Source organism: Lycorma delicatula, chromosome 4, assembly GCF_047948215.1.
Source record: "Lycorma delicatula isolate Av1 chromosome 4, ASM4794821v1, whole genome shotgun sequence".
In the NCBI taxonomy this organism is placed as follows: domain Eukaryota; kingdom Metazoa; phylum Arthropoda; class Insecta; order Hemiptera; family Fulgoridae; genus Lycorma; species Lycorma delicatula.
In genome coordinates, this window is record NC_134458.1 from 63,348,273 (window position 1) to 63,361,786 (window position 13,514).

At 30.8% G+C, this 13,514-nt stretch overlaps 1 protein-coding gene across 7 annotated transcripts in view; it reads left to right on the forward strand.

Annotated features, from left to right (window-relative positions):
* Positions 1-13,514, forward strand: part of LOC142323466 (latrophilin Cirl-like) — a 292,270-nt gene that overhangs the window by 195,860 nt on the left and 82,896 nt on the right. For 6 of the 7 annotated variants that reach the window (XM_075363116.1, XM_075363115.1, XM_075363113.1 and 3 more), the window contains exons 5-6: positions 924-1,217; positions 9,455-9,603. In XM_075363116.1, coding sequence (XP_075219231.1) covers positions 924-1,217; positions 9,455-9,603 — 443 coding nt within the window. The remainder of the gene's footprint in view (positions 1-923; positions 1,218-9,454; positions 9,604-13,514) is intronic. The other variant, XM_075363114.1, reaches the window with a different exon arrangement.

The window sequence follows — 13,514 nt, forward strand, 5'->3', positions numbered from 1 at the left end:
CAATTTGATGAAATTTATACTGTATGCTTTCTGTTTAACTGAAAAAGTATTTTTCTCATGCTCAGGTTAAAATAAAATAAAAGTGCATAAAATGAAAGTAAATCAGTATGTGTTAATAACTTGCTGATTTTGATAATGTGACATAATATTTGGTCGGTTAGATGCTTTATGTTTTTTTGACCTTTCTAAGCCACTATTTTCTTCAAAATTTAGGATAAACTGTAAAATAAATAAAATGGAATTTATGAATAATTTAATACTTACTTCACTCTCATGTTCTTTGATCTCATCTTTTGTCTCTATTTTTGTCTTTTATAGTGTCATCGACTGCTGTGTTCATTAACCACTAATCATTGATAACTAACAATAACCATTAATTCATGAAACTGTATCTGATGTAGTTTACCTTAGGTGATTTAGAGGACCACTTTACTTTATTAAATGTGATTTCATTTGTTAACCATACTTCTCACTTTTAAATATCTAGAATGCTAATATTTCAGGTTTTGTGAAACAATCAGGTTGTAAGAGTTAGAATAACAGGATTCAGGTTGCAAGATTTTTTTTTGCCCAGGATTCAGTATTTTTCTCATTTTGAACATAATGAAATGGTAATTTGGAAATAAATGAGTGTTTTCAGAATTTATTGTTTATTTATAAATAAATATAATCGTAAATAAATGAAAACTTGTGTAATGAATGGTTTAGATTATCTGACTCATCTCTGATTAAAGTTGTCTATTCAGGTACTTTTATCTTGTTTAATCTTCTTGTGAACTAAAAGAAGCAAAATAACTTTTCTTTCAGCACGTTTTTTTTTGTCGATAAAAACTGTTTATTCTTAATTAGTTTAAGCTTTATTATATGTATAGATTTATTTGATAAATTGTTTGATTACTTGTGCGATTTGTATTCTGTTTCAGCAACTATGACGACAACAACAAATCGTCCCAGCCCACCAGTCCTGATGACCTCACAGCCTAGTTTTTGGAGTACTGCCAAGCCTGCGACACTGCGACCTGCCATTCACCAAATTTCCACTACAGTAAGGCCGCATCCACAGCCACAGCCGCAACCACAGCCTCCCCCAGCACCTTTACCTCCGATCGAAGAATCTGCCCTCGCACCGGTACCTGTCCCAGCTGAGGATACTGAACTCCCTGACACAACTGTTGTAGCGATTACAACGACTTCCATTCACCTGCCTTCACCCACAAGTAATGATATAATAATTTTATGTATCTGCTTTCAGTAACTTGCTTTTATTACATGTAATCATTTTTTAATCTGCTGAATAACATGTCATATGTATTCTATGTTTTGTGTTGTATTCTTGAAATCAGTTAGAAGAAGGAAGAAAGAATAGAAAAAGTAAATAATTACAGATATTTGGGGACTATGAGATTTTTTGTTAGAGGCTGTACTTTTTTTACTGTTAATAAACATTTATCTTCACCTTGTTCCAGTGTGTGCCGGTATATCATGATGGGCTTTTATCAGATAGGTATTACTTAATTTTTTGTTGTCTCAATTTTCGTTTACGCCTGAATATGTTAAAACTATTTTAATGGACTTTTTAGTATTCATACGTTCTACTGAATTACAGTTATCTCAGTTTTGATTGTTTTAGCGTGATAAATGAATAAGGTAAAAGTCCAATTGGCTGCATAATAGTCTATTAAATTAACTCATGAAATTGAAAAATTTCAGCTCTGTATATGAGCCTTTTAATCTTAACTGCTTGTGTTCTGAGAATCTATTCCTGATCAACATACCAAAATCTTGTTCTTTACCTTACAGTTTCACTCTCACTTAAAGGAAACTATTCAGGCACTGTAATTTATCTTCAGATACATCTTTTTTTACTCTGTCATTAATATGTTTGTTTTTAATTGCAAGTCAAAGAAAAGAGTTGTCGAGGATTAATTTACTTCTAAGAGATCAGTGGCCTTGCTTGGCCTTACTGTTTCTGCATCAGTCGATAAGATTGTTACTTCTTATATGTTGGTGCATATTTTATTTTGTTTATACGTCAGTTTATTTTTTATTTTTTTGAGACTACTCTGTCAGGAAATACAAATAGACTTGGCTGTTTATAGCCGATGACACTTTCAGAGTCTCCTTGTCCTTAATGAGGAGACATAGAGGAAATGTAAATTGTTTATACATCAGTGTGAAAAATTTCATTGCAGAAAGTAATGTCATAGTACTGTGTTATTAAAGCCTACCTTGCTCCTTAATTTAAAATACAGTACAATTTTCATGTCTTACTGCCAAGGATTCATCTAGTTTGTCCACATCAGCATTTAATGGTTGAAAAAAATGTTTGACTTGGATGAGTTGTGCTTTTATAATGATTCTTTTTATATAATATACGGAAAGTTACTACTGTAACACACAATAACTACTTAGCATTCATGACCAAAAAAAATCTAATCTCCTGATTGGTCATAAGGAATCCTAACTATCCTCATATCATAAATCCACAACCTTTGCATTCTTAGAAAAATTGTTTTTTTGGTAGTGGTCTTCTGATTGTATACTTTTTAAGCCATTCTCACAATAGATAAAATCATCACATCATTTAAGGATTTTATACTGTGTCCCTAAAGATGACCCGTGCATTTGAACTATTGTATCTTTCTCGGAAGAATTTGTTCATTAAAAATGAAAGCATCATTTTAACCCAAATATAGTAAGTGATCTTTATACTGAGTTAAATTATTACTTTAATATTCTCAGTTAATTCTTAATAAAAAAAGTCTCACCTTTTTTTTAGCCGTTTTTAAATTTTTGCATCAGTGACAATTTTATAAATTGTAATAGAAAGTTAGTGATTTATAATCTTACATTATTGTTATTATTTTTTTAATCTGAATTGATTTAATTATGCCCTATGATCTTTTAATTAGTTTAAAAAGTAAATAACTAACAATGAACCCATTACAGAAATATAATAATTATAAGATTCTATTGTAACTTTTTTTGTATGTTTACTTTAAAAAAAAGGAGATAGTATATGAAGTAGTTAATGTGAAAAACAGCAATTTTTAAAAAAATTTGTTCAGTGACCACTATGATTTTTATAATTAGTCTTTATTTAATCTAAGAAGATACACATTAATTATATGCTGTTGTGACAGATAACGCAGGTCAACAAAAAAAAACAGGTCAACAAAAAAAAAAAATAATTTGGAACTGAGATAAAAGTAGGTGAATTAGAATGTATTTTTTGTGCAGAATCTTAAATGAAATCAGTTTTTCTTTATCACCCTCAGATTTTTAGTTACGACTGTTTAAAATATTGAGAAACGTCTTAAGTAATAGAATACAAAAATAATTATAATTACAATTAAAATTCCTACCTTTATTTTGCAGATATTTACATTTAGCTTAATTTCCTTTTTCTTATTTCCCTTTTGTGTTCACAAAGTCTTCTCTTTTTATCATCCAGCAGTAGTCACTTATCATAGATTCATCCCATCTGTCTTGATAACGTTATTCCATCTGCAATATATCTTGGTGGAACCTTTCTCCTTGTTTATCGTTGATGTCACCCAAGTTTAAAGAGAGAAAGTCCAAATGAGAATGTAAAAAAAAATTTTCAATGACATTCTGCAGCCTAAATTTTGTAGTTAACTAGAATTCATTTATAAGTTGATCATGGTTTTAAGCTTTTTTGTTTACAAGAAAACCAGTAATAACATCTTTCAATCACTTCCATGCTGCTAGTTCTTCAGGATTCAGTTTGCTGTCAACTATATTTTCACAAATTAATTTTCTTATTTGTTTCTTGATAAATATTCCCTCATAATTTGGCTTCACTTAATTGTGAAAAAATCTGAGCTAAATATTTCAATTCATCTCCATCTTTATCTAATGTTTTTACAGAATTCTTCATCAGGCCTAGTTTTATGTGCAGAGGTGGTAAAATAATACGATATGCTTTGACAAGGAGAATATTGACAACATTTTCCTTTCCTGGGGAAAGGAAGTGATTAACGGATTTCTTTTTTGCCAGTCTTTACTGCGTAGTGTTTATCTGTAGCTTGACTATCACACAAACACTAGAAGCACATATATGAAGGAATTTGAAAAGTAACTTCTGTTTGCTCACTATGCGGGAAGGAGTGGGGCTAGCACTACTGTTTTTATACATACTTGCATGGGAGGCAAGTCGGCATCCAGCTGTGGCAGTAGCAAGGTCATGTGATCGCTCGTTGATTTTCTGTGGCTTGTTAAAATGTGTACTGCAATAGAAAACCCCACAAAGTGTCAACTGTGCTCTGTTATAAGATTTCTCACAGCAAAACAATATTCAGCTGCAGATGTTCATCAGGAACTTTGCATTGTGTATCGACCAAAGATTATAAGCGAAGGAGTTGTATGCAATTGGGTTCGTTCATTCAAAAATGGACAAAGAAAGGAGTGGCCGTCCATCTGTGGTCAATCATGAACTGGTTCAAAAGATTGATGCCGAAGTGCATTAATATTGACATTTTACTCTCAGAGCTTTCCAATTAATTCCTGTAAATTTCCAGGACTGTTTTGTTCGAGGTTTTGATGGGAAAGTTAGGCTACTGTAAGTAAGTTCTATAAGTAAGGAATATTTTTGCAGCCAGAATTTCTAAGTTAGTGACAAGGTACAATAAGTGCCTAAATTTAAATGGTAATTATGTTGAAAAGTAGAGGAAAGATGTAGTTTTAAGATATGTATAATAAAATGTATTTACCTACAACTGTGTTTTATTTATAACCAAACTGAGGTCACTTTCCGAATGGCCCTCGTATTTTGTAAACCCACTCTTGAGACAGAAGCCCTACCACTTTCAGGTCAACAGTTGCCATGAGTATTCATCATACTTAATAGCTTTTAAAATTTTTGAAATACTTTCATATGTTTCTTTCATTCCTACAGCATGTGCTACCAGTATAGAAGAAAAATTATTCGAGTTATACAACAATATTGCCTTTAAGCTTCTTTTAAGTGAGTGTAAATAAACACCAATCATGAATAACATATTCAATCTTTAGTTCAGACATTAGCCCCCTAAGATCATGGCAGGGACAAATCAAACCATTTCTTCTAAATTATTTTCTAAAGTAAATTTTCACTTTGATTTCTATATACTGAAATTTTAGTATCCTTGTTTAATAAATTTCATTCTTTAAGACATGAACTAAGGTGTTCTGAATATTGTTTCGACAAATACAAGGCACGAATTAAGTCGCTCAGTTCTGCTTGTGTGATGAGGTGAGGCTCAATATTTGATTCTTTTGGAATGTAATTAATACCTATTGAAGTTGAGGATTCATCAGCGAGCCTTCTGGGAAATTAGAAATTTCTTTTCAAGAAGTTGGAGCAATCGGAATCAGTTAATCAACACCATGAAGTACTGGTCTCATAGCTGCTGATGAACGAACATTTTGGTGTGCAATACTGCTTTTATAGTTTAAATTGAAACCAGTTACATTTGTTAAGCAAAAATAGCAGTCCTCATAAAGGGTTAGTAGGCTATTTCCAAATCATAGGTACACCAAAATGAAAATTCTCTTTTCCTTTTAACCACTGGGTTAGTTTAATGTAGTACTTGATGCGTGCTACATGTGGAGTGCAGGATTTATCATGGTCTCCCAAGGGACAGTCAAAATAGTGTTTGTAAGCAGTTTTCAGCAGATTCGATACTGGTTTTCGTTGATTTTTCGTGGTGAATTCTTTGCATACGTAAAATATTTGGACAAATTTTTACAAGCCTGATTTTTCATTCATTGTAAAATTCGAAACGTTTTAATGAATGAAAGTAAACTGAAGTATTACAGTAATACTTACTTAATTATAAAAATAATAAGTGTTTATTAATAAATACTTAATTACTCAAAGTACTTCATAAAATTTTTTCACTGTGGAGTGCAATAAAACTCAGTGTGAAACACACACACACAACTTAACAAATCTTGTTCAATAAAATTATACCAAAAGTTGTTCTGTCATAAAAATTTTTCACTAAATTTTTGGTATCACTTATGAAACAATCTTTATATGTATATGTAATAACCAGTACCACAACTAAAGAACACAGCAAGTCATTCCAAGAGTTGAACTCATTCTGAAGAAAATTTCATCATATAGAATTACTCATTACTTGACTGACATGTCTATACATGAAATGACGTCATTCAACTGTTACGTATCAAATATAGGTCTACAGCATGCATCACAATATAAATCAGATATGAATATGCAGACATACTGACATACTAACTTGTACTTGTTCTACAAATGATGGAACAAATAAATTTAAGGGGGTTGTAACTTAAAAATGTTACATGAAGGGTTGCTTCAGAATACATATGCAGTTTCAGCAAATAGAATACTACATAGAACACCTACTCCTTTTTCAGTTCCAAATTTTATGTTGACCAGTGTAATAGAGAAGGTTCAAAATATATTTTTGTAGATAGTATCTATGTTCAAATCAGCTGATTTTGAAGTCGAGAGTTCCAGCATTCAAGCCCAAGTAAAGTCAGGTATTTTTATACGGATTTGAATACTAGATCATGGATACCGTTGTACTTTGGTGGTTGGGTTTCAATTAACCACACATCTTAGGAATGGTTTGACTGAGGCTGTACAAGACTACACTTCATGTACACTCATACATATCATTCTTATTCATTTTCTGAAATAATACCTAACGGTAATTCCCGGAGGCTAAACAGGAAAAAATAAGGTAGTATCTGTATTAGATGTTAATGGCTTTCTTTTATAAATTTTGTTTTGTTAGTAATGAATAATTTTTTTAATTTTATATTTCATTAAAAATAATGGAAATAGTTGTTAAATATTGAAGAAATTGTGGTGGGGGGGTGGCAATTATGTCATTAACATTGCCCTTTTGAGATTGTTTATATGAACAACTTGTACACTTTACACAGCTAGTATATTCTGGTAGAGACTGCACTTCAGAAATGAAACGAAATTATCACCTTTTTAAACTTAATTCTTATTTCTTTAACAAACATGTTACAAGCATTCTAATTATAGCATTATAATTTTTTTTTATACCATAATTGATTTAAGGTTATTCTGAGGATTCAAATGATGTCACCCTTTCTGTAACAGAATTCATTATGTTAAAATTCACAGTTGATTCAAAATTCACTTGAGAAAATTAATAATTTTTTAAGTAATAAAGATCGCTTTGTCTAACAAAATAAATTTCTAATTTTCATTTCCACCTATTTTTGTTATGTAAATATTTAAATTTTGTTTTTCTAAACACTACCAAAAAAAAATAAAAACCATGATTTTTCCTTTCAGTGGCAATGGTAATTAAACCTACAAATAAAGTTTTGTGTAAAAATAGTAGTAACAGGTTGCACCGATATTTTTATTTTCTTCTTTTTGTTATTTAATTAGCTCTTTTTTATTAGCAAGATACAACAGTTAAATGCAAGCATCATGTTTCATAATCCAAACTATACTGTATCTTTAGTCATACATGAGAGGATTCACGGTTTCAACAAGATGATGTCACAGTGATAATGACATTAAACTTCTTAAAAATATTATCTTGAAAGGCCTATTGTCAGCTAGATTCTGTAATCTTCTTCCAGTGTTTTTTTTTTGAGTTCATGTAGACTCCTGGACAAAAAAAAAACTGTACGATTCAAGAACTGAAAGAGTATAATTCACCTGATAGCAGGAGTAAGTAAAATCATACTTTAAGATAGTTCAAAATGCAGGGAAAAAAGAGCAAAAATGATACTTTTATTGAGAAAAATTGAGTATTCCCAATACTTACTCTGATCAACTAACTCATAGTCTAACAAACAAACTATAGTAATTTATTTCTTTGAGTTTGTTTTTCCAAAGAACATTCTATTTAAGATTGACACTGCTTGAATTATTTCATTATGTCTAGGACGCAGAAATAATTTTTTTTTTAATAGTTGCTGAAAATCCTGAACCACTTGAACTTTGAAGATGAAACTTTGATTTTCAAACTCCCTCACATTTACAGAAAGCAAATGAAATGCAAACAACTGTTATTTTGTGATGTGAGGAATGTTTTTAGTTTGACGAGGTTGACAAATGAGGTTAATTTTTAGGTTTCTGTTTGTTTTTGATGCTTTCCTTAAGAGCCCATACTAGACATTCATGTAATAAATATTTAAGAATTATTGTCACTAGATGGTTACAATATTTCCTTCAGACTGACAGTTTATGTATGTTTTATTTTAATATCTTAATTACAGTGTGTAGGTAGAGCCAGTCAGCTCATGTGTAAGATGTTCTATACCAAAAAAAATAGCTATGAATACTCTTGGTTAGGAGTAACTTGAACCACTTATGGTTGTTACTTATTAAATTAAAAATTAATGGTAATTTATTTTTATGTTTACTACAGATCACTTTGTGTGAAACATAGTTTATATTATTTTAGGCAAAGATCTGGGTTTCACAATTACAATACCATGATCAAGCAGGCACTTGATTTATGGGTTGTTTAATTAAAATTGACTAAAAGTAGCTGGACTTATGGAAGTGTATATTTGTTCAGCACTCTTTGTATGTCAGCCTGGTTAATGATTACATGTCTTTTAAAAGAGAGCTTCATGACTGGTTGATAGTAAGTTGCATTCTAATCTTTAAATGAATACCTGAAGTGCAGTATAAAATAGTAATTTAAGTGCTGCATGTACGTTAAACTTTTAAATTAATATTATGAATTTAAGTTATTATGTAACATTCTCTTTAAATCATGTATTTTTAACAAATGAATAAAGATTATTATTAACATTTGCATTAATGCATTAAACATGTACAAGAACATCTGCTTCAAAGGACAATTTTTCATTTCAGAAATTGCCAATACACAATTTCAAATGCAATCTTTATGGAAAGATTGAATAAAAATCTTGTACTTATTTCTTCATTAACAGTTTTAAAGGGCCTGAATAACTTAACAAGCTTTAAAAATTGTCACAAATGATGTATACGGTTCTAATCCAGGTTTATCTTTCTCATATGATTGAGTTTGATGTCATGTTTACAATTTGTTGATATTTACACCTGAAGCAACTTTAGATGTGTAGTTGGCAGTATACTCTGAATTTTTCCACTGGATGATCAGAATGCCCATTGAAATAATTTTTTTATTGCCATTTGTTCTTAAGCAATCACCCGCAGCAGATAGTTGTAAAATGAATTATAAAATTTTATTGTAAATGTGTTTTCTGTATTTTAGTTAATTCAAGGTGTGATTAAAAATAAGGGTTTATAATATAAAAAGCTTTGAACAGGATATAATGTGGTGTTACTAGTATTTAGAACTATTTCTTTTTTGATTTAAATGATGCAAGTTGTAACAGCATTTATGAAGACAATGACATCTTTCATGCATATAGTGATGTGTGATGAAATAATAATGATAAAATTCTCTTTTTTTAGCAGGCCTGACGAGATCACCACCAATTGTAGAAGTGTCAGGATCTGGGCCTGGTTCAGGAAACATTTGGCCTGATCGTCCAGTGACTACTGTTGGAGCAGAGTACTGCGGTCCTACATCTGCTCGTAACCTGTACTGGAACTGGACACAGGTTTGTTACTTTTTAAAATATCAGATTTTCCTTGCTCAAGCAATTCATTTCATTGTATAATTTAGATTTTTTTTTTATTGTAACCAAACATACCTTTCAGTTTTAATAAGTACATATACTAATTATTGGTATCTGTTTTGTGACCTGTTCTCTGTTAATATTTGTGCAGTCATAGTTGTAAACAACTGGCAATTTTTTTTTTTTAATTACAAACATCCATAGACCATATGCCACTTCATTAGTTATTGTTGGTGTATGGTGGAATTATATTATTTTTTTTACTTTTTTATCTGGTGAAATGTTTGTTCCTTTCTGATGCTGCCTACGTTTTATGCAGCCCAGCAGATAAGTTACAGAAAACCACTCTCAAGCTATGTTTACATACATACTTATAGTTTTTCTTAGATAGTTGGAATTAGCAATATTAATTTACAGCATCATTTGAAAATAACTTAACAGTTTATGTAAATCATGTTAAGAACACTAGATATGCTACTCCTTGGATATCAAAAAAAGTTTCTCTAGCATTGGTGTGAATGGATCAAGGGAAATTGTGGAAAAACATTGAACAGAGCAGTGTTTCAAAAAATATATAAATTATAAATAAAGAAGAGAAGTGATTGTAATCTATATTAATACATAAAAATAATTATTTTAAGAATTAATAGCCTTGCAACTATGTGAAGATAATAAGTAAATAAATCGGTACATGTTGAAAGAACAATTTTAAGGCGTTAATTGGTGAATATCAACATAAATATTTTGTAAAACTGGGAAACAGCTGTGCAGATTTTTTTCCTACCATGTTAAAGATTGCTAAATGTATTTTTTTTTTATTAATAAAATAAAAAAATAAAATCAGTCTGTAATTTTATAAATTGAATTCAAAACCATTCCTGTGGATGGAAATAACAATTAAACTTTTAAGATGAATGGGAAATACTATAGTAATGTAAAATTAATTAATTAAATTCATAAAGTATAATTTAGTAATTGCCAACACCCAATTTAAAAATCATAATAGAAGAATATACACTTGGAAAAAGCCAGGCGATACTGCAAGGTATCAGTTAGATTATATCATGATTAAGCAAAGATTTAGGAATCAACTCGTTGACTGCAAAACTTACCCTGGAGCAGACATTGATAGCGACCATAATTTTGTGATAATGAAATGTAAATTGGTATTTAAAAACCTGAAGAAAAAGTGTCAGATGAATCGATGGAATTTAGAGAAGCTTGAGGAAGAGGAGGTAAAGAAGATTTTTGAGGAAGACATCGCAAGAGGTCTGAGTAAAATAGATAAGGTAGAAAATGAAGTAGAAGAAGAATGGGAGAATGTTAAAAAGGAAATTATTAAATCAGCAGAAGCAAACTTAGGCGGAACAAAGAGAACTGGTAGTAAACCTTGGGTTTCAGACGATATATTGTATCTGATGGATGAACGTAGAAAATATAAGAATGCTAGTGATGAAGAAAGTAAAAGGAACTATCAGCAATTAAGAAATGCTATTAACAGGAAGTGCAAACTGGCGAAAGAAGAGTGGATTAAAGAAAAGTGGAAAGAGAAATGAACATTGGTAAAATAGACAGACCATACAGGAAAGTTAAGGAAAATTTTGGGGTACATAAATTAAAATCTAATAAGTGTTAAACAAAGATGGTACACCAATATGTAATACGAAAGGTAAAGTCGATAGATGGGTGGAATATATTGAAGAGTTATACGGAGGAAATGAATTAGAAAATGGTGTTATAGAGGAAGAAGAGGAAGTTGAGGAGGATGAAATGGGAGAAACAATACTGAGATCTGAATTCAAGAGAGCATTAAAAGATTTAAATGGCAGAAAGGCTCCTGGAATAGACGGAATACCTGTAGAATTACTGCGCAGTGCAGGTGAGGAAGCGATTGATAGATTATACAAGCTGGTGTGTAATATTTATGAAAAAGGGGAATTTCCGTCAGACTTCAAAAAAAGTGTTATAGTCATGATATCAAAGAAAGCAGGGGCAGATAAATGTGAAGAATACAGAACAATTAGTTTAACTAATCATGCATCAAAAATCTTAACTAGAATTCTATACAGAAGAATTGAGAGGAGAGTGGAAGAAGTGTTAGGAGAAGACCAATTTGGTTTCAGGAAAAGTATAGGGAGAAGGGAAGCAATTTTAGGCCTCAGATTAATAGTGGAAGAAAGATTAAAGAAAAACAAACCAACATACTTGGCGTTTATATTCCTAGAAAAGGCATTCGATAACGTAGACTGGAATAAAATGTTCAGCATTTAAAAAAAATTAGGGTTCAAATACAGAGATAGAAGAACAATTGCTAACTTGCTAACATGTACAGGAACCAAACAGCAACAGTAATAATCGAAGAACATAAGAAAGAAGCTGTAATAAGAAAGGGAGTCCGATAAGGATGTTCCCTATCTCCTTATTTCTTTTTGAAAGTGTATGTTTGGAGTGTCGCTTTGTATGGAAGTGAAACTTGGACAATCGGAGTATCTGAGAAGAAAAGATTAGAAGCTTTTGAAATGTGGTGCTATAGGAGAATGTTAAAAATCAGATGAGTGGATAAAGTGACAAATGAAGAGGTATTGCGGCAAATAGATGAAGAAAGAAGCATTTGGAAAAATATAGTTAAAAGAAGAGACAGACTTATAGGCCACATACTAAGGCATCCTGGAATAGTCGCTTTAATATTGGAAGGACAGGTAGAAGGGAAAAATTGTGTAGGCAGGCCACGTTTGGAATATGTAAAACAAATTGTTAGGGATGTAGGATGTAGACGGTATACTGAAATGAAACGACTAGCACTAGATAGGGAATCTTGGAGAGCTGCAGCAAACCAGTCAAATGACTGAAGACAAAAAAAAAATTCATAAAAGTGACAATAGCAGCATCTATGACTTTTTTAAAAATTTCTTGGAAGGAATTTCTTTGGTTCCAACTGAATATTTGTCCTTCAATAGAAATGTTTTTTTATTGATCTTTGTTCGTAATGGGTTTTTAATTGATTTTTTACAATCTGTATAGGGCAAAACATATGTAAATTTAGTTCTGCATTAAACTAATTATAAAATTAACGTCTGGAATGATTGATGGAAACACATTAGTTAGTAAAGCATGATCTATGATGTAATAATGATGTTAGTTTTTATTCTGTTGTGCGTGCACAATACGTCAAAGAAATGACATCATAACTGTATTATTTGCCACCTTATCTAATTTTCATAATTTACACAGGGTGGTCTGTGTAATTTTAATGACATCTTGATGAAATCGCTCAGTTTTACTCATGTGATTATTTTAAGCCTATACCATTAAACCTCTATAAATTCACCATCTTAAGGATTCTGTATACATAATTAATTTAATTCTAGTGCTGTTATCAAACATTTTGATGTTTGGGTTCATTAACATCATCTCTGCACAAAACGAAAATGAGTTGTTTTATTAGTGAAAGAAAAGATAGAAATCTTAGAAATATTTAAAAATGGTGTATTGGGTAAATCATGAAGACTATGTAGGAACATAAACTATTTCAGACATTAAGAAGTATGGAGACAATATTATGAATTATGTGTCACAATTTGAAAAAGAAGAAAAAAGTTTTTCCAAGAAGACAATGAGGAAAGAGTCCATCAAAAAGATGAATCGTGCTCTTTTCTAGTGGTTTCTTCAAAATTGATTCTTTGCTGAGGGAATTTCTGGATGAATTCTAGTAGAAAAATCCATTATTTTTAATGAGAAACTAAATGGAGATGAAAATTTTAATGTATGGTGTGGATTTGAAATTTTAAACAGGATTCGGCAACTTGAAATTCCAGGAGAAAAATTATCAGCTGGAAATGAATTTATTCAACAGTTTGATGATTGTTGTCAAAGTTTATGATGAACACTGTTTA